Genomic DNA, 18,061 nt, shown 5'->3' with positions numbered 1-18,061 from the left:
TAGGCCTGTCGTCATTTCTCATTCCAGTCTACGTCACAGGGTTGTTGTGAGGATAAAGTGGAGTGGGGGGAGCGGAGGGGAGTCTTGTGAGGCACCCTGAGCTCCGTGAAGGAAGGCTGGTGGAAGGAATAAGGCTTGGGTGCGCCCAGGTCAGGGGGGCGGGAGTCCTAGGAATTAACACATTGCCTTATCCATTTAGAAACGGCCGTGTTTTGTTGGTTTCTGAGAACTCCCAGGTAATTCCAATGAGCAAATAATCATGTGCCCTCTCGCTTTCCCGCCTCAAAGCCCTGCCCTCAGACAAGGGCCACCGGGAACGATTCCTTATTTAACAGGAAATGCCTTTTTCAGCCCAGTGGATCGGAGAGCCTCATCGACCGCTGGATCCTGAGTCGCTTGAGCCATGCTGTGGAGCTGTGCGATGCAGGATTCCAGGCCTACGACTTCCCTGGCATCACCACAGCAGTCTACAACTTCTGGCTCTATGAGCTCTGCGATGTCTACCTGGTGAGTGGGGTTTCTGAAGGGTTTTGTTTTGAGCTTTTTTGCCCCTTTTCCCTTCTGGGGAGGTGTGACATCTGTAGCTGGTGGATAGTTCATTTTTGTTTTGTCATTTTGCTACCAAGAATACGTTAAAATGTAATTCGGGGGTGTGTGAGGGCCTAGATTAGGCCTGTGGCACTCCAAGACGAAATGTTGGGACTACAACTCCCATCATGCCCTGCCGCCGGGGCTGATGGGAGTCGGAGTCCAGCAACATCTGAATGGCCCAAGCTACCCCATTCCTTGCCTGGAGTCTTACTTTTGGACGCGGCAATCTCAGTTCAGGAAAGCAGCGCTCAGCCACAAAGCTCACCATGCAGACTTAAAAGTAGTCTGAGCAGACCACAACCCCATCAATAATACCATAGTACCCTGATCATAGTACCCTGATATTTAGGGACGTGGGTGGCGCTGTGGGTTAAACCACAGAGCCTAGGACTTGCTGATTGGATGGTCGGCGGTTCGAATCCCCACGACGGGGTGAGCTCCCGTTGCTCGGTCCCAGCTCCTGCCCACCTAGCAGTTCGAAAACACCTCAAAGTGCAAGTAGATAAATAGGGACCGCTCTCCGGCGGGAAGGTAAACGGCGTTTCCGTGCGCTGCTCTGGTCCGCCAGAAGCGGCTTCGTCATGCTGGCCACATGACCCGGAAGCTGTCTGCGGACAAGTGCCAGCTCCTGGCCTCTTGAGCGAGATGAGCACGCAACCCCAGAGTCGGTCACGACTGGACCTTACGGTCAGGGGTACCTTTACCTTTTTTTTTACCATGATCTACTTGACAGAGCTGTTTTGAGGACCTGAGCTTCTTGGAGGAAGAGACAGGTGCAGATGTAATACTGACGCATAATGCACATTTTTAACTGTCCCAGGCGTACTGTGAAGACTGCTCTTGTATTTCAGAAGTTGCATGGTCGCCACAGGTGCACGGAATTGCATGTAGGCGAATACATGGAGTTGTGGGCAGGCTGGCAGAGGAGGGGCAGCTCATTTGCCCTTTGTCTGCTAGCCCTCTTGGTCGAAGTCCAATATTATTTCTTAACTCTCCTGTCAGCTTGTGTTTCCATGGCAAGACAGGTTCTCTTCTCACCCATTGGCCCACCCACTTTGGCCTCTAGCCCCGCCCACCACCTGAATGTGGCCCTCGGAAGCTGGCCTGTAAGGGAATGTGGCCCTTGTTCCTGACTTCTGCCCTTTTGAATCCCGCCCCCCTCAGGAGTGCCTGAAACCGGTGTTTGCCAGCCCAGATGAGGCCGCGATCCAAACGGCCCGGAACGTCCTCTACACCTGCTTGGATGCCGGACTCCGTCTTCTCAGCCCTTTCATGCCCTTCGTCACTGAGGAGCTGTTCCAGCGGCTGCCTCGGCGGTCCCCCTCTGACCCCCCCAGCATCTGCGTCACTCCTTACCCCTCCACAGAGCAGGTAAATCCTCAAGCTCACAGAGTCAGGGATGTAGCGGTGCAGGGACCTTTCCGTTCATAATGGAACGTGAAGCAAAATCTTGAACCTAGAAACAATGTGCTCGTATTTATCGTGTAGCTTTGTTTTGAAACGGAAGTTTAGAAGAGCATGAATTACTAGAAAATAACGACAGAAGGAGAAAATGTACAAATTGTTGTTACACCAGTGTGGTGGAGTGGTTCAGAGCGGTGGACTCGTAATCTGGGGAACCGGGTTCGCTTCCCTGCTCCTCCACATGCAGCTGCTGGGTGACCTTGGGCCAGTCACACTTCTCTGAAGTCTCTCAGCCCCACTCACCTCACAGAGTGTTTGTTGTGGGGGAGGAAGGGAAAGGAGAATGTTAGCCGCTTTGAGACTCCTTAGGGTAGTGATAAAGCGGGATATCAAATCCAAACTCTTCTTATTTAAGCGTTTTGTTTTCTTAAAGTTCTTCAATCAATTGTAACGCCACTTTGCCAAGCTGACACCCCTTAGTCCTTTTCATTTCTATCCTGTCGTTGAACGAGTTTATAGGCCTGCTTCACAGCATAAGGCTGTCAGAGCAGTTTGAAATACGGAATAAAATACGGAAGCGCAAATAACAGTACAATCATACCTTGGGAGCTGAACGCCTTGGCACTTGCATGTTTTGGCTCCCGAACGCCGCAAACTCGGAAGTGAGTGTTCCAGTTTGTGAATGTTCTTTGGAACCTGAATATCCAAGCGGCTTCCATGGCTTCTGATTGGCTGCAGGAGCTTCCTGCAGCCAATTGGAAGCCATGCCTTGGTTTTGGAAGTCAAATAGACTTCCGGAACGGATTCCGTTGGATTTCCGAGGTACGCCTATAAAACCAAGTCAGCAAACTCCGAAACAATAAAACCGTCTCATCAGATATAAACCGATCCTCTGTAGATGACAGGGGAAAGCCTTCCTAAAGCTTCAGTAGCCCTGGTGTTCTGGACTACAGTTCCCATCAGTCACAGCTAGCACAGAGGGCTGATGGGAGGTGTAGTCCAAAGCCCCAGGTTCGCGAAGGCTGAATAATAATATAAGAAAGCTCAACCTTCTGTCCCTCTCTCTATAAAACCAGGAAAGGAAGTGTCTCTTTTTGGGTCAAGTTCATTGCTTTATCCCCTTCTGATTTGTTGACTCGCGATACCCAAAACATCACTTTAAACCGGGGCACTGTTAACCCTTTTCCCGCCTTACCCCAGTACTGCTGGAGGGACGAGGGCTTGGACCACACCGTGGACTTCGCGCTGAGCATCATTAGGGCTGTTCGATCGCTCCGGGCGGACTACAACCTCACCAAGACCAAAGCTGACTGTGAGTGGAGGGGGGGGGGAGGGTCTTCATTTGGAACAAAGGAAGCTGCCATTGGTCCTCAGAGCCCGAACACACAGCAAAATCTCAAGGCAGAATAAATCAGCGTGTGTGTTGTGGTTTCTCAGTTGCCTGGGCCCTGTGGCTCAGAGTGAGGCTGAGAATGCAGTTGCTTGGCTGCAGGATTCATAGCTGAGCAGGGATTTGAACTCAAAGGAGACCTGTGGCTCAGTGGCAGAGCAGTGGCTTTGCACGCAGAAGGTCCTGGGTTCAATCCCCGGTGTCTCCAGATAGGACAGGGTTCCTAATTTGACCAAGGGATGGAAAAGGGGATCTAAGAGGTCCTGAGGGAGGAGGAATCGAAGGGTAGAGCCAGCCCTGCAAGGAACGTCAGCCGCAAAAGCCAAGGGAGGTTCAGACAGGCCAGCATCTCCTTTTCTCCAGCTCTGAGCTCCTCTCCCTCTGCTTCCCAGGTTACCTGCAGTGCCTGGATCCCGGAACAGCACGGTCCGTATCTTGCTGCTCCAGCTACATCCGGACTCTCAGCTCCTCCAACCAAGTGCTGGTTCTGGAGCCTGGGCAAGCGCCCCCTCCTGGTTGTGCCGTGGCCATCGCCTCCGACAAATGCACCGTCCATCTTCTGCTCAAGGTACGCAACGTCACCTGCGCGACCAGCCAGCGAGTTTGGGGCTCTGGCGTCAGCCACAGCCCAGCTCTCCGGTCTCTCCCACCAGCAACCACCACTATTCCCTGTCACCTCACTCTGTTGCCTGACTCTGTCTGCTTGGCCCTCCAGCTGTTTTTGGACTACAGCTCCCATCATCCCTGACCACAGGTCCTGTTAGCTAGGGATGATAAGAGTTGTAGTCCCCAAACAGCTGGAGGGACGAGTTTGGTCATGCCTGGTAGCCCAATGTTTCCCAAACAGCTGTTTTTGGACTACAATTCCCATCGTCCCAGACCACTGGTCCTGCTTGCTAGGGATGATGGGAGTTGTAGTCCAAAAACAGCTGGAGACCCAAGTTTGGGAAACACTGCTCTAGCCATACATGTTAGGAAGAATAAGCTGTTCAGCGCTGTTTTGATGGCTGTTAATTACAAATAATACATTTCTGAAACAGATAGCAGCCATGCTTTCTCAGCTTTTCTTAAAAAAGAAATAATCCACAAGGACTAGGACTCTTTTCTGAAAACTAATAGATTTCAGTGCATGCTCTGTTGATTAACCTGTGCATGGATACTCTTCAGTAGGGTATTCACTAGTGGGGATCTGTATCTTATTTTTGGAGGTAGGGGCATTTGTGTCGTGCCGGTCGATGGAGGCCGAGAGAGAGATGGACTCTCCCTGCTGTCCATTAATTAAAATGCACTCTGCATTTCCCCCCATCCCCTGTACTTTTCCATCCTCTTGTGCCAGGGCTTGATCGATGCCGAGAAGGAGATTTCCAAACTGGCGAGCAAAAAAGCAGAGCTGCAGAAGCAAATCCTTCGGCTGCAGGAGCGCATGGGCAGCCCGGACTACGCTGCCAAAGTGCCTGCCAAGGTCCAGGAGGCAGATGCAGCCAAGGTAAGGAAAACCGCTCCCCCCCCCAAAAAAACCCTGAAAGTCGCATATGCAACGCTTCCGGGGCTCTAGTGACGAGCAACGTTCCTGCTGCCGTCGCCTGAGCCAAAGCCATTGAGGGCTTTTTAAAGGCCTTGAATTGTGACCGCAAGAAAGTTGGTTGCCAGTGCAGGCGTTCCAGGTTAGGCCTATGAACATCCTTGCCTCTTCATTCTGGACCAGCGACCTTTGGCCCTCCAGGTGTCGCTGAACTACAACTCCCATCATCCTGCGTGACTCGCCATGCTTGCTGGGGCTGATGGGAGTTGTGGTTCGGCAGCACCCGGGCAGCCAAAGGTTCCCCACACACGTTCTGCTTCCCAGACTCTCTAAAGGAAATCCCCTTGTTGAATGTGTTGCAGTAATCCAACCTGGATGTGAGTAAGGCAGAGAGAGATGGGGAATCGGCCCGTGGGCCACGTTTCCTTGGGGTCAGTCTTGTGGGGCCCGAATGCCCCCCTGCACACTTCTCCATCTGGGGATTGTCCCAGTTCAACAGCACATCCCAGCCGAGCGCAGAGCGTTTGGGATAGCTCTGTCGGTAGAGCATGAGACTTGCAATCTCAGGGTTGTGGATTTGGGCCCCATGTTGGACAGGAGATTCCTGCAATACAGGAAATTGGACCAGATGATCCTTATGGTCCCTTTTGACTCTACAATTCTATGACTCTACGAGGGCACAGAGCAGAACTGGCTAGAGGTGGGGTCTAGGGAGAATCCCAAGGGCTGGGGTCAGAGGCTTAAGAGGCTGCATTTGACCAGCAGACCTGAGCTTCCCAACCTTCGGACGAAGGCTTGCAGCTACATCTGACTTCCTCAAAAAGAGGTGCAGGCAGCTCACCCGTCTCAGCTGGGCAAGTGCCCTCCAGCCACTGCTGCCACCCTAACCCGATGCTAAGCTGCATCTGGGAGGACTCCCAAATTGCAAACCTGCTTACTGTGGCTCCTCAAGCTTTCCTGCGCTGAACGCTAGCTTTCAACAGGCTTCCTACCCCCTAGGACAGCCTTCCTCAACCTTGGCCCTCCAGATGTTTTTGGCCTACAACTCCCATGATCCCTAGCGAGCAGGACCAGTGGTCAAGGATGATGGGAATTGCAGTCTCAAAACATCTGGAGGGCTGAGGTTGAGGAAGCCTGCCCTAGGATATCTCTCTTGGGTTTTAGGCTCTGGTACCTAACGCACAGGGGACGCGGGTGGCGCTGTGGGTTAAACCACGGAGCCTAGGACTTGCCGATCAGAAGGTCGGTGGTTCGAAGCCCCGCAACGGGGTGAGTTCCCGTTGCTCGGTCCCTGCTCCTGCCAACCTAGCAGTTTGAAAGCACGTCAAAGTGCAAGTAGATAAATAGGTACTGCTCCAGCAGGAAGGTAAACGGCGTTTCCGTGCGCTGCTCTGGTTCGCCAGAAGCAGCTTAGTCATGCTGGCCACATGACCCGGAAGCTGTACGCCGGCTCCCTCGGCCAGTAAAGCGAGATGAGCGCCGCAACCCCAGAGTCGGTCACGACTGGACCTAATGGTCAGGGGTCCCTTTACCTTTACCTAACACGCAATGGCCTTGCCAGGCCATTAGTTTCAGCTGTTTTAATTAAATAAAAGTGTGTTGCTTACGCTTCCCTCGCACGTCTGCTTTGTTCACATTGACGCTGTGTCATTAGGGACCCCAGGTAGCTTGTGGTGCCCATTTTAAGAATGGGGAGGAACGATGAAAAAGAAATTGTTTGGTTTTTTTCCCCTTTCCCCAGCTGAAACAAAGCGAGACTGAATTGCGGAAGTCGGAAGAAGCCATTGAGAACTTCAAGAAGATGCTCTGAAGACGCTGATCCTAAGGGGTGGGGAGGAGGGAGAGGAGAACGTTAAGCCCTTTTACCTTGAGAAAAGAAGACTCGTCTTCGGTTCAGCTCTCCTTGGTTTATTCTATTTTCTGCAGAGACATTAAAATATTTTGCTGAGTTAGAAGGTTGCGGTGTCATTAGTGTGTAAAGAAGCAAGCGAATGCAAGGCATGGCCAACCTAGCCCTTTGGGTCTGCTGGCAGGTTCACATGTTGGCACTGGTCAGTTGTTTGCTGCAGCCTTCAAGTGATGACTCCGAATGTGTGAATGGGCCATCGATGTCGCAGAGCATTCAAACGCAAAGGTTTAGTGGAGTTGGTTTGTACATCCACCTGCAATCAAACAAAGGGTAATAAAATAAGGAGAGCTCAATTAAAGGTAGACAGGGCTGTAGACAGGGCTCGTCCTACTCAGAGTAAACCCATTGAAGCTAATGGATATGGCTAACTTAGGTTCATTCATTTCAGCATTACTGCTCTGTATAGGATTGGAGTCAATGCTGTGGATCTGTTTGGAGTTGAGTCAAGACCATGCTTAATTTATTTCTGCACTTAATTACCAAGAACAGTGCAATTCACTATAAACCATACAAATTTGTATAGGTTCCCCGCATTAGTGCATGTGTAATTTTTACTGAAACCCTGGTCATCTTAACTCATCCACCTCTTTAAGAAGGCGGAGTCCGTTCCCTATATACTTCAGGCATATATTTTGCAGTCCTAAAAGACTAGACACTTATTTATTTTTTTTGTTGAACAGGGGACATTTTGCTTTTGCTTTTATGCCTACTCCCTACCTGTGATGCACACACAGTCCTAACGGCAAATTCACACATGGCATTCTTGGTGTGTCCCCCCCCCCCCGACCTTGGTTGAACTTGTATAGCATTTCTATGTAATCTTATTGCTGCTATTATTATGATTAGACTTGTTAGTCGCTTGTTACCCAGAGCTCTTCAAGAAATGTTTAAAAACCTCTTCTGGTGCTGCATAACAGAACAGAAATATTATTTTGGTGCTGAAGCAGTCCCCCCTACACCAAAACATCCAAAAATATGGCCCCTTTAAGAATGTGCTGCAAAAGGCATAGTGAAATGGTGGTTCAGCATGATGTGCTTTCCCTAGACATTGGGAGGGACTCCGAGGGTCATCTAGTCCAACCCCCTGCTATGCAGGCATCTCAACTAAAGCATCCCTGACAGATGGTCCTCCAACCTCTGCTTAAAAACTTCCAAGGAAGGAGAGTCCACCACCTTCCAAAGGGAGTCCATTCCACTGCCAAAGAGCTCTTAACTCTCAGAAAGTTCTTCCCGATGTTTCGCCGGAATCTCCTTCCTTGTAACTTGAAGCCCTTGTTTCAGTTACGACTCTCCAGAGGAGAGGAAAACCAGCTTGCTCCGCCTTCCATGTGACAGCCCTTAAGATATTTGAAGAAGTCTATGCGTTCCCCTCGCCTCCAATTTTAGCTAAAAGGCTCTGCCTGTCCCATCCTCTGCCCGTGAACCTGTGGTAAGTTTATCTACTCAAGAATGTCCCGGTCCTCAAAACTTTCAAATGTTTAATCACGTCTCTCTCTCCTGAGTACATTCACAGGCCAGCTGAAGAGCTTTTGAATAGCCCAAAGCATTTCTCCTAGCAAGATACACACATATATGTATCTCAGCAAGGTGAAATAGGGTTTCTGAATTGCTCCATAATTATTCTGCTTCTGTAGCTGTGCCCTTAAACTTTGTGTGGCGGAATTAGATAGTTGGCGAAACTTTGCACAGCAGGGCTATAAACATTTGCAACTGCAGATCCAGGAGCTGTGAAAAAGCAAAGCCTGGGAACTCAAGTTCTCACACACGCATCCTTACCTAACTTGACAGCCAAACCTAAATCTTATCGCCCGAGTACCCCAGAAGAGTTGGGCTCTCATGCCTCCTGGTCTGCTAGTCCTGTCTCCTCTGCTATTCTCACAACACGCCCTCTTAAAGCATTCAGCAGTTTCTTGCCACTATGACTCAGTTCCATCTTCTGAGCCAAGAAACCACTTAGGTTAATGCGTAAGAACCTTGTCCCTGATGGGTGAAATTGGCTCTCTTGTGGGTTAGCCGTAATGCAGAGGAGTGTCTGTGATGGAGAATGCTTGGGTGTACTTTTTTAAAAAATTGCCCTCGTGAGCACACAAGGGCCTGTTCATTCCCTAGGGAGACCAGCTGCTTCCAGAGTCAGCCCACTGGTTCACCTAGCTCAGGATTTCATACACTGGCTGGCAGCAGCTAGCCACGGTTTCAGTCAGGGATAGCATTTCCAGTCCTACTTGAAGATGCCAGGAGTTGACTGGGGCCTGCTCTGTCACTCTGAAAGATGGCTCTTTTCTAACAAACACACCTGGGAAGCACTGTATTCTGGGGAAAATACGACCCACCTTGCTCTAATTTCCATGCCAGGATGCTGTTCCTTGAGAAGAGAAACCATCCCCGGGAATGGTAGGGAAATCAGGGCTGACTCAATACATTTTGACACCTGAGGCAGACCACAAAATGGCCAGGGAAGAAGGGGAACAAGCTGGGAATAAAAACACACATCAGGAACGGGGGTGGGGGGGTGGAACTCGTAAGGCTTACTGGGAAATGGTATACAATGAAATGAAAAAGATGTTCAAAATAACGTTTGTTAAAAACAACAACCAGAAGTCTCTCTCTTGGGAATTATAGGGACAGAACTACCTAAACTGTATAGAAACTTATTCATGTATGTGACTAATGGGAAGAATGTTACTTGCCCAAAAATGGAAAGAAGAAGAGGTCCCAGCAAAGGAAGAATAGATACAAAAACTTATGGAATACGCAAAAATGGCGAAACTTACCAGAAGAATAAGAATAATTGTTTTCTGTAACATAAAATCATTCAATAAACATTATTTTTAAAAAAGAGAGAAAAAATAAGAAATCAAGGTAACAAACTTTTAATAAAAAAGTAGAAATGGTTTATTGAATATTTACAAATAAATTGTAAACAGATAAAAACACTAGCAGGATTATTGTAATAACCTGCAGTTACATAAGAGTATATATTTAAAGAAGATAAATAAATGAGTAAGTTAAGTGAATTTGGATATGGATATGCATAATATATTGAAAATTTAAGGAATTGCAGAAAGGGGGAAGGAAGTCAAGTTTGAAAATGTCAAAATGATTGTAAAATCAGTGAAATGTATATATCTGAAAAGTATAAATTAATTTTTTTTAAAAAGGGTGGTGGAACTCAAACCACCCATATCCTGGCCTATACAGTGGTTGAAGTGGGAATCAAAGGCTATTATGGGGTGGGGTGGGGGGTTAGTGAACTGCTCTGAATCCCACCAGGTGGGCACAGAGCCCAGGATACCCCAGAGGGCATCCCTGCCAGAGGTGGGAGGAAAACAGCCCCTGAGGCGGCTGTGGAGGTGGCACAGATCCAGTCTCCAAGGAGTGCACCACAGGCGTCGCTAAAACCTTAGTAATGGCTGCGGCAGCAGCAGGTGGCAATTCCCTGGAGGCCAGATCTGCAGCCCCTGCGCATCTTGTCGGCTGAGGTGGTCTCCTCATGGTTGGGCCTGCGGAAGGGAATTGTGTGTGCATGGGCCTTGTTACAGCTCTCAGCATGATTAACAAACTACAGTTCCCAAGTCTTTTGTGTGAGGGGGGAGGCAGAAGGCGTACGATGTTACCATTATGCCAGTGTAGCGTAATGGTTAAGAGTGTTGGACTAGGCCTGGGAGGCCAGGGTTCGAATCCCTGCTAGGCCATGAAGCATCGCTGGGGGACTTTGGGTCAGTTGCAATCGCTTAGCCTAATTTTCCTCACAGGGTTGTTGTGAGGAGAACTGTGTATACAACGTTGAGATCCTCAGAAGGCAATGGTTGGTATATTAAATCATGGCCGTAGCCAGGGTTTTTGTGGGGGGGGCAGGCCTTTTGTTAGGGAGTGGGGGCAGAACCTCAGATTGCTATGTCTTTTTATTGAATGTTATTGATTAAGTGGGGGGCAGCTGCCCTTCCCTGCCCCGCCCCCGGTTACACCCATGTAATATAACATTTATTTATTTATTTATACATACATCCATACATACATACGTACATACCCTGCCCATCTGGCTGAGTTTCCCCAGCCATTCTGGGAGGCTCCCAATCAAGTGTTAAAAACAATACAGCATTAAATATTAAAAACTTCCCTAAACAGGGCTGCCTTCAGATGTCTTTTAAAGATAAGATAGCTGCTTATTTCCTTGACATCTGATGGGAGGGCGTTCTACAGGGCGGGTGCCACTACCAAGAAGGCCCTCTGTCTGGTTCCCTGTAACCTCACTTCTCGCAATGAGGGAACCGCCAGAAGGCCCTCAGCGCTGGATCTCAGTGTCCAGGCTGAATGATGGAGGTGGAGACACTCCTTCAGGTATACAGGACCGAGGCCGTTTAGGGCTTTAAAGGTCAGCACCAACACTTTGAATTGTGCTCTGAAACATACTGGAAGCCAGTGTAGGTCTTTCAGGACATGTGTTATATGGTCTCGGCGGCCACTCCCAGTCACCAGTCTAGCTGCCGCATTCTGGATTAACTGCAGTTTCCGGGTCACCTTCGAAGGTAGCCCCATGTAGAGCGCATTGCAGTAGTCCAAGTGGGAGATAACCAGAGCATGCACCACTCTGGCGAGACAGTCCATGGGCAGGTAGGGTATCAGCCTGCGTACCAGATGGAGCTGGTAGACAGCTGCCCTGGACACAGAATTGACCTGTGCCTCCATGCACAGCTGTGAGTCCAGAATGACTCCCAGGCTGCGCACCTGGTCCTTCAGGGGCACAGTTACCCCATTCAGGACCAGGGAATCCCCCACACCTGCCCGCCCCCTGTCCCCCAAAAACAGTACTTCTGTCTTGTCAGGATTCAACCTCAATCTGTTAGCCCCCATCCATCCTCCAACCTCCTCCATGTATTAAATGAATGAATGAATGAATGTAGATGGGGCCTAAATTTCAACTGCAAGGCCAGTCCACGGTTGCATATGGAGGACTGCCACCCCCTTGCCCTTCCCTCGAATTACGGGATTATTTTAATTATTTGGAGGAGAACGAGACGTGCAGTTCTTGGGATTACTGGGAATAAGCGCCCCCGTGCAAAAAAACAAAAACCTCTTTGTAAGACAGTGTACGCGGGACGGGGCCGAGCATTTAATAGGTCAGCTGGGGTGGAGGAGAGTTTCACAGCCAGGGTCGGCGGGATCACCAGGGGGCCAAATCCCCCCCCCCCCCGCGGGCCTTGCTTTAACCAGAAACCCCGGCCGGCTAGTCCTTGGGAGAAGAAATGATGGGGGGGGGGGACGCGCATTGCACCTGCAGGATCTCTCCGCGCTGCCTTCTAAGGGCGCATCCAGAAAAAATAAAAACAGGTGGAGAGCCTCGCCCGGGGAAGCGGGTGGATTTTGAGAGGGGGTGGGGGAGGCAACCCCGGACGCCTGGGTCCCCCAGGCAGCACCCGGGGGCTTGATCTGCGCGCCCCGCCCTTTCCCTCCCACTCTCCCTTCCTCCTCCGTTCACGTGCGCTGTAATTATAGCCCGTGACTGCAGCGGCGGCACCGGCTGGCATCGTACCTACTTCTTCTTGCCCTCTATTAATAGGGGCGGGAGATCCGGTGTCCCGGCAGAGGGGCGGCGCCCGCGGAGGCAACAACATCAACCCCCCCCCCCCGCCGCTTTGCCGAGGCGTGGGAGGATAGATTGTAAAGGAGGCGCTGCGTGGTGGGCTCCCCCCTCCCGCGCGCTCCCCTCTCATTCCCGGGGCTTCTCCTCCGCGACAGGTGAGCTGCTTCTGAGTCAGTTCCTGCGGCTGGAACCTGCCCGGTAGGTCTGGCGTCTTTTTTAGGGGATCTTGGAGAGAGGTGAGTGGTTTGGGGCTGGGGAGATCTGAGAAAAGGGCGGAGTGCCTTCCTTCCCAGGGGATCGTGTTTGTGTTTGTTTTGCTCACTTCGTGTCAATAAGCTGTCGTAATATTCAGCTTGGGGGGGGGGGGCCTCTGGTTTTGGTCCTCACTTGCCGTAGGAAACCCATCAACCCATCAATACTTTTCCGACCCTCCAAGTGTCCCTCTTTTCCAGGGACAGCACCAGATTCGCAGAAACCGTTTCTGATTTGATCCGCTTTTCATTAGGACGACGTTATTTCCATCGGAGAAATGTGGGAGGGTATTATGGAGGTATGCGACCCCCCCAAGCCAAGGAGATAAGCAAATATACAATCTTTAGAAGACATCTGAAGGAAAGTTTTTTGTTTTTTGTAAAGTTTAATGTTTTATTATGTTTTTTATATACGTTGGAAGCTGCCCAGAGTGACCACCCAGTCAGATGGGCAGGGACTAATAATAAGAATAATGGAACAGGACATCCCAATTTCCATCAGATAAATGTTGGAGGGTGTGAATTTTTTTTAAATTTTATTTTTGCTATATGTGTGGCACTGTGGGTTAAACCACAGAGCCTAGGACTTGCCGATCAGAAGGTCGGAGGTTCGAATCTCCGCGACGGGGTGAGCTCCCATTGCTCGGTCCCTGCTCCTGCCAACCTAGCAGTTCGAAAGCACGTCAAAGTGCAAGTAGATAAATAGGTACCACTCCGGCGGGAAGGTAAACGCCGTTTCCGTGCACTGCTCTGGTTTGCCAGAAGCGGCTTAGTCATGCTGGCCACATGACCCGGAAGCTGTACGCCGGCTCCCTCGGCCAATAAAGCGAGATGAGCACCACAACCCCAGAGTCGGTCACGACTGGACCTAATGGTCAGGGGTCCCTTTACCGTTACCTTAATCGTCTCATGTTGTATCATTGCTTAAAATGTAAAGGAAAACTGGTAGTGGCGCAGGAGGCTCAAGTTGCAGGCCAACTGGGTGCCTGAACAGCTCCTATTGCAGGGGCAAAAGTAGGCTTTACTTCACCTGGTTTGGCACCCCACCCCATGTGAATTTGCGTGCGTACACACACACACACACACACACACACACACACACAGGCTTCACACAGGCAAAAAATCTGACTAGCCTCCCCTAGTTACAGCACTGCCTATTGACTTGTGTGTTCGTTCCCATTTTGCTTGTCCATGTGTAACCATATAACAGTGAAGTGTGTGTTGCTATTCCTGTGTTGTGTGTTGAAAGCTGCAAAGGGGGTGGGTGCGGCTTGTGTAGCACACGGCGTTCTGCCGACTGTTCTTCTACTACTTAACAGCCTACAAATCTCAGGTGGGTAACTTATTCTCATGACTGCAGGTCATAGCAAACATTGTCGAACGCAGTTATTCGGTGTTGCCCGTGCTTGGCAAATGACCCAGTGGCGAATATAGGGGTCAGTGAAACAAAAGCACTTAAAGAGAGTGTGCCGTTATTAAGAACGTTATCCTTATGGCAATGGCCGTAAGTTGGTTTCTACAAGATAAGATTGATGTGGTTTTGCCGTGGCAAATGCAAACAGATATTTCCAGAGGTATAGCCAGACAGCAAAAAAACAAAACAAGGAGACTTGTGGCTCCTTTAAGCGAATTGTATGATACCATAAGCTGTGTTGGACTATTGCCTTTGTATATAAAAAAAATAGAGTTGGTCTGAAAAACAAACAAACTGGCCCTCTTGTTCCAGATTCGCGGTTGATATAGGGCAGTCTTTGCTAACCTGGTCCCCTTCAGAAGTTTCGGACTGCAACTTCTATTCTCCCAGGCCCAGCGTGGAGCACTTTCCCTAAGTTCAGGGATGGGGTCCTCCAGATAATTGCTAGATTCACTGAGCCTCCGGATAATTGTTAGACTCCGATCAGCCTCAGTGGGCAGGAGCTGGCGGGAAGTGGAGTCCGGTAATGCAAGCTGGTTTGCATGTCGCTTACGCCTGCCCTGCTTAAAAGGAAAGACTGATGTTTTAAGAATTGCTAATGGTGTGGAGAATGTAGATAGGACAAGTTTTTTGGGAGGTCCTTTCTCATAGCTCTGGGACTTGGGGATGCCTAACAAAATTGACCAGCAGTAGAGTCAGGACGGATCAAAGAAGAGACAGAGAGACAAAGGTTCTTCATAACAGCATGTAACTTACGGGACTCTCTGCTACAATATACAGTGGTACCTCTGGTTACAGATGCTTCAGGTTACAGACTCTGCTAACCCAGAAATAGTACCTCAGGTTAAGAACTTTGCTTCAGGATGAGAACAGAAATCGCGTGGCGGCAGCAGGAGGCCCCATTAGCTAAAGTGGTGCTTCAGGTTAAGAACAGTTTCAGGTTAAGAACGGACCTCCAGAACGAATTAAGGTACCACTGTATGGTGGTGCCCCAGTTCCCTCTGGCTTAGAGGGCTTTAAAAGGTCGAGAGGCACAATCTGATGTATCACAATCTTTTGACCAAAAGGAACTGTTAGGAAAGGCTGTAGCTCTCTGGTAGACGCCCAGCTTTGAACACAAAAGGTCCCTAGTTCAATCCATGGTGTCTTGTATCTTTTAAATAATTTAATAATTAAAATAATTTTTTCATTTAATATTTTTTATTTTTAAATTATCTTTTAAAATAATTTTTATTTGGTTTTACAAATATAAAATTATAACAATCCAAATTACATATCCATATTTAGAGATTTCTCCAAATCTCTGAACTTCCCACCTTCCCTTCCATGGGTCCTATTGTGCACCCTCTCAACTGCATATTATATCATAATCTATTTTTGTATCTCTCCATATTGCCCATAAATTTCGCTACATTACAAGGGTTATTAAAATCCTGCCGATGTTGTCATCTGCTTACAGTGGTCTCCTAGATAAATTAAAAGTTTTTCCCATTCTTTGATGAAGTTTTGGTCTGCTTGGTTCCTGAGCTTTCCAGTCAGTTTTTCCATTTTGGCATAGTCCATCAGCTTAGTTTGCCATTCCTCTCTGGTAGGGACTCTTGTCTTCTTTCCATCTCTGGGCTAGCAACATCCATGCGGCTGTTGCCGCATACATGCAAAGTACAGTGGTACCTCAGGTTAAGAACTTAATTTGTTCTGGAGGTCTGTTCTTAACCTGAAGCACCACTTTAGCTAATGGGGTCTCCCGCTGCTGCTGCACCGCCACCGCACGATTTCTGTTCTCATCCTGAAGCAAAGTTCTTAACCCGAGGTAATATTTCTGGGTTAGCAGAGTCTGTAACCTGAAGCGTCTGTAACCCAAGGTACCACTGTATTTTCTGTTCCTTTGGAATGTCGGTACCTAGAATTCCTAATTAAAAAAGCTGCTACTGCTGCTGCCACTTCTTCTTCTTCTTCTTCTTTACAAAAGTTATTTTAATTTTTTTCCCCAATTCATTATATATTATTTCCCAGAATGCCTTACATGTCCCCCACATATGAGAGAAGGTGCCTTCCTTCATGGTCTCTTGTATCCAGGTGGGGCTGGTAATGTCCCCTGCTTGAAATCCGAACAGCTGTTGCCCATCAGTGTTGAAGAAGAAGAGTTTGGATTTGATATCCCGCTTTATCATTACCCAAAGGAGTCTCAAAGCGGCTAACATTCTCCTTTCCCTTCCTCCCCCACAACAAACACTCTGTGAGGTGAGTGGGGCTGAGAGACTTCAGAGAAGTGGGACTGGCCCAAGGTCACCCAGCAGCTGCATGTGGAGGAGCAGGGAAGCGAACCCGGTTCCCCAGATTACGAGTCCACCGCTCTTAACCACTACACCACACTAGATCTCTCTCTACATTCAGGACAAAAAAGCTGGAAACAGAACCAGGATAGATGGACTTTGGGGTAATCCAGCAATACAGCTGTTCTGGTCTCCCTGAATTTAGGACTGTATTTAAGTTTACACGGCTGGCCTTGCCCATTCACAACCAGACAAGATATAGCTCAAAAGGTGCCAGCTAAGTGAAGGAATGCCCAGGCTGCTTTCGCTGGCTCCCAGTTCGTCGAGAGTTCGGGTGTACGCTGTCAGTTCTTCAGTGTCACCAGAGCTTTCTGTGGCACACCCCCAGTCGGTGCAGGGGGGAAGCGGGTAGGATCAGCCATGCTTGGGAACATTGTGAACTTGGATTCATGTGCTCTCAGCAGCATGCGCCACCCCCGCTGTTTCTCTGTGCTGTTTTTGTCAGTTTGGGGCGTGTGTGTTATCCAGGAGTGTAGCCAGAGCTGTTATCTTCTCAGCCCAAGCTGCTTTCCTTGCCAGCCGAGTTCTAAGAAATGGCACAGATCTCAACGGTCAACGTGCAGAGTTTGCGTGAAGGAGGAGGGGGAAAAACACAAGAGACCACCAAAAAGAGACAGATACCACGGATTCCACTGCGTGTGTGTGTGTGTGTGTGTGTGTGTGTGTATTTCATGCAGCCTTGGACTGAAGCCCTTGCTAGGTAAGGAGGAGTTCTGTTCAGGTTTATCTAGCATGAAAATATCAATGGTCTGTAGGAAGAGAATGGCAGTCATTCTCCATCTCACAGCAGGCCAGTGAATTGTCCAGAGAACGTTTTGTTAATGGTCGGCAAGGAACTGGAAGAATGACACGCTTCTAGAGATTACTGACTGGCAGATACTCATGCTAGAATATCTACAATTAGCAAAACTGACGGGATCGGTTAGAGGAATATCGAAACAAAAAACAACTAGAGAATGGATAATATTCAAGAGCTATGTAAATCTTTATTGTACAAATAATTCCATATTAGCAGAAATTGAGTGATATTTGTAAAGAAATCGATTAGAGGAATATATACAAAGTAGAAAGAAATGATATTACACAATACAAATCTGTGTTAAAAAATAATGTTTATATTACAGTATAATGAGAAGGCTGGGAAGGATTGTGTTGATGAACACTTTTATTGTGTAAATAATGTTGTCTTGTTTTTTCTTTTCCTCTTTTTTGTTCCTTTAAAAATTTTCTATTCTCTACATAATTTTCTTTTTTTTCATAGGTAAAGAAATAGCATATAAAGTTTGTATAGATATGCAAATTTTTAATCAATAAAGAATAATAATAATAAAAATGGTTGGTATAATATCTTGTAAGTAAGTAAACCACGTGGCTGCTGTGATGAATCTATGCATGGAAGTGTTTAGTCTCTGCATGTACAGTTTCTCTTCGGCATGTGTGAATCCACTTGCTTGGGTCGTTTAGGGCTGGGATCGCCAACGTGGTGCCCTTTGGGTGCTGCTGTATTTTGTTGCAAGCTCCTCAGAGTGGCTAGGTACAGGAAACAAGTTATTATTATTACATTCCTCCAGCTCTCATCAGTCCTGCAGGGTGGACCTTGGTAATACGGCGCAAGGTCAAAATCTGATCCTCTCACACCCCTTGCGCCGCCTTCTCAAAGCTGGCG

At 48.6% G+C, this 18,061-nt stretch overlaps 2 protein-coding genes and 1 long non-coding RNA gene across 10 annotated transcripts in view; 2 read left to right on the top strand and 1 right to left on the bottom strand.

Annotated features, from left to right (window-relative positions):
• Positions 1–6,859, top strand: part of VARS1 (valyl-tRNA synthetase 1) — a gene marked incomplete at its 5' end in the record, with an annotated part of 35,806 nt that extends 28,947 nt beyond the window's left edge. The window contains 6 exons of the mRNA XM_083600440.1: positions 352–507; positions 1,756–1,962; positions 3,196–3,307; positions 3,778–3,953; positions 4,722–4,871; positions 6,649–6,859. Of these exons, the coding sequence (XP_083456566.1) occupies positions 352–507; positions 1,756–1,962; positions 3,196–3,307; positions 3,778–3,953; positions 4,722–4,871; positions 6,649–6,717 (870 nt within the window). The 3' untranslated portion in view covers positions 6,718–6,859. The remainder of the gene's footprint in view (positions 1–351; positions 508–1,755; positions 1,963–3,195; positions 3,308–3,777; positions 3,954–4,721; positions 4,872–6,648) is intronic.
• On the bottom strand, positions 6,795–12,435 carry LOC310757483. 2 transcript variants are annotated; one of them, XR_014545254.1, is made up of 2 exons: positions 12,347–12,435; positions 6,795–7,069 (listed from the first exon to the last, which is right to left on the bottom strand). It is a non-coding gene; the product is annotated as an uncharacterized lncRNA (long non-coding RNA). The 2 variants fall into 2 exon arrangements; XR_014545255.1 differs by lacking the exon at positions 12,347–12,435 and adding an exon at positions 8,593–8,780.
• VWA7 (von Willebrand factor A domain containing 7) overlaps positions 12,273–18,061 on the top strand; it is a 38,996-nt gene continuing 33,207 nt past the window's right edge. For 2 of the 7 annotated variants that reach the window (XM_083600602.1, XM_083600600.1), the window contains exon 1: positions 12,398–12,595. The gene's annotated coding sequence lies outside the window, so the exon portion shown is untranslated. Of the gene's footprint in view, positions 12,596–16,751; positions 17,096–18,061 lie in introns of those variants that run through there. The other 5 variants (XM_083600601.1, XM_083600596.1, XM_083600598.1 and 2 more) reach the window with 5 other exon arrangements.

Source organism: Podarcis filfolensis (assembly GCF_964270895.1).
Source record: "Podarcis filfolensis genome assembly, chromosome: 2".
Taxonomy (NCBI): Eukaryota; Metazoa; Chordata; class Lepidosauria; order Squamata; family Lacertidae; genus Podarcis; species Podarcis filfolensis.
Note: the sequence above shows the minus strand (reverse complement) of the source record. Positions and strands in the feature narration are given on the sequence as shown.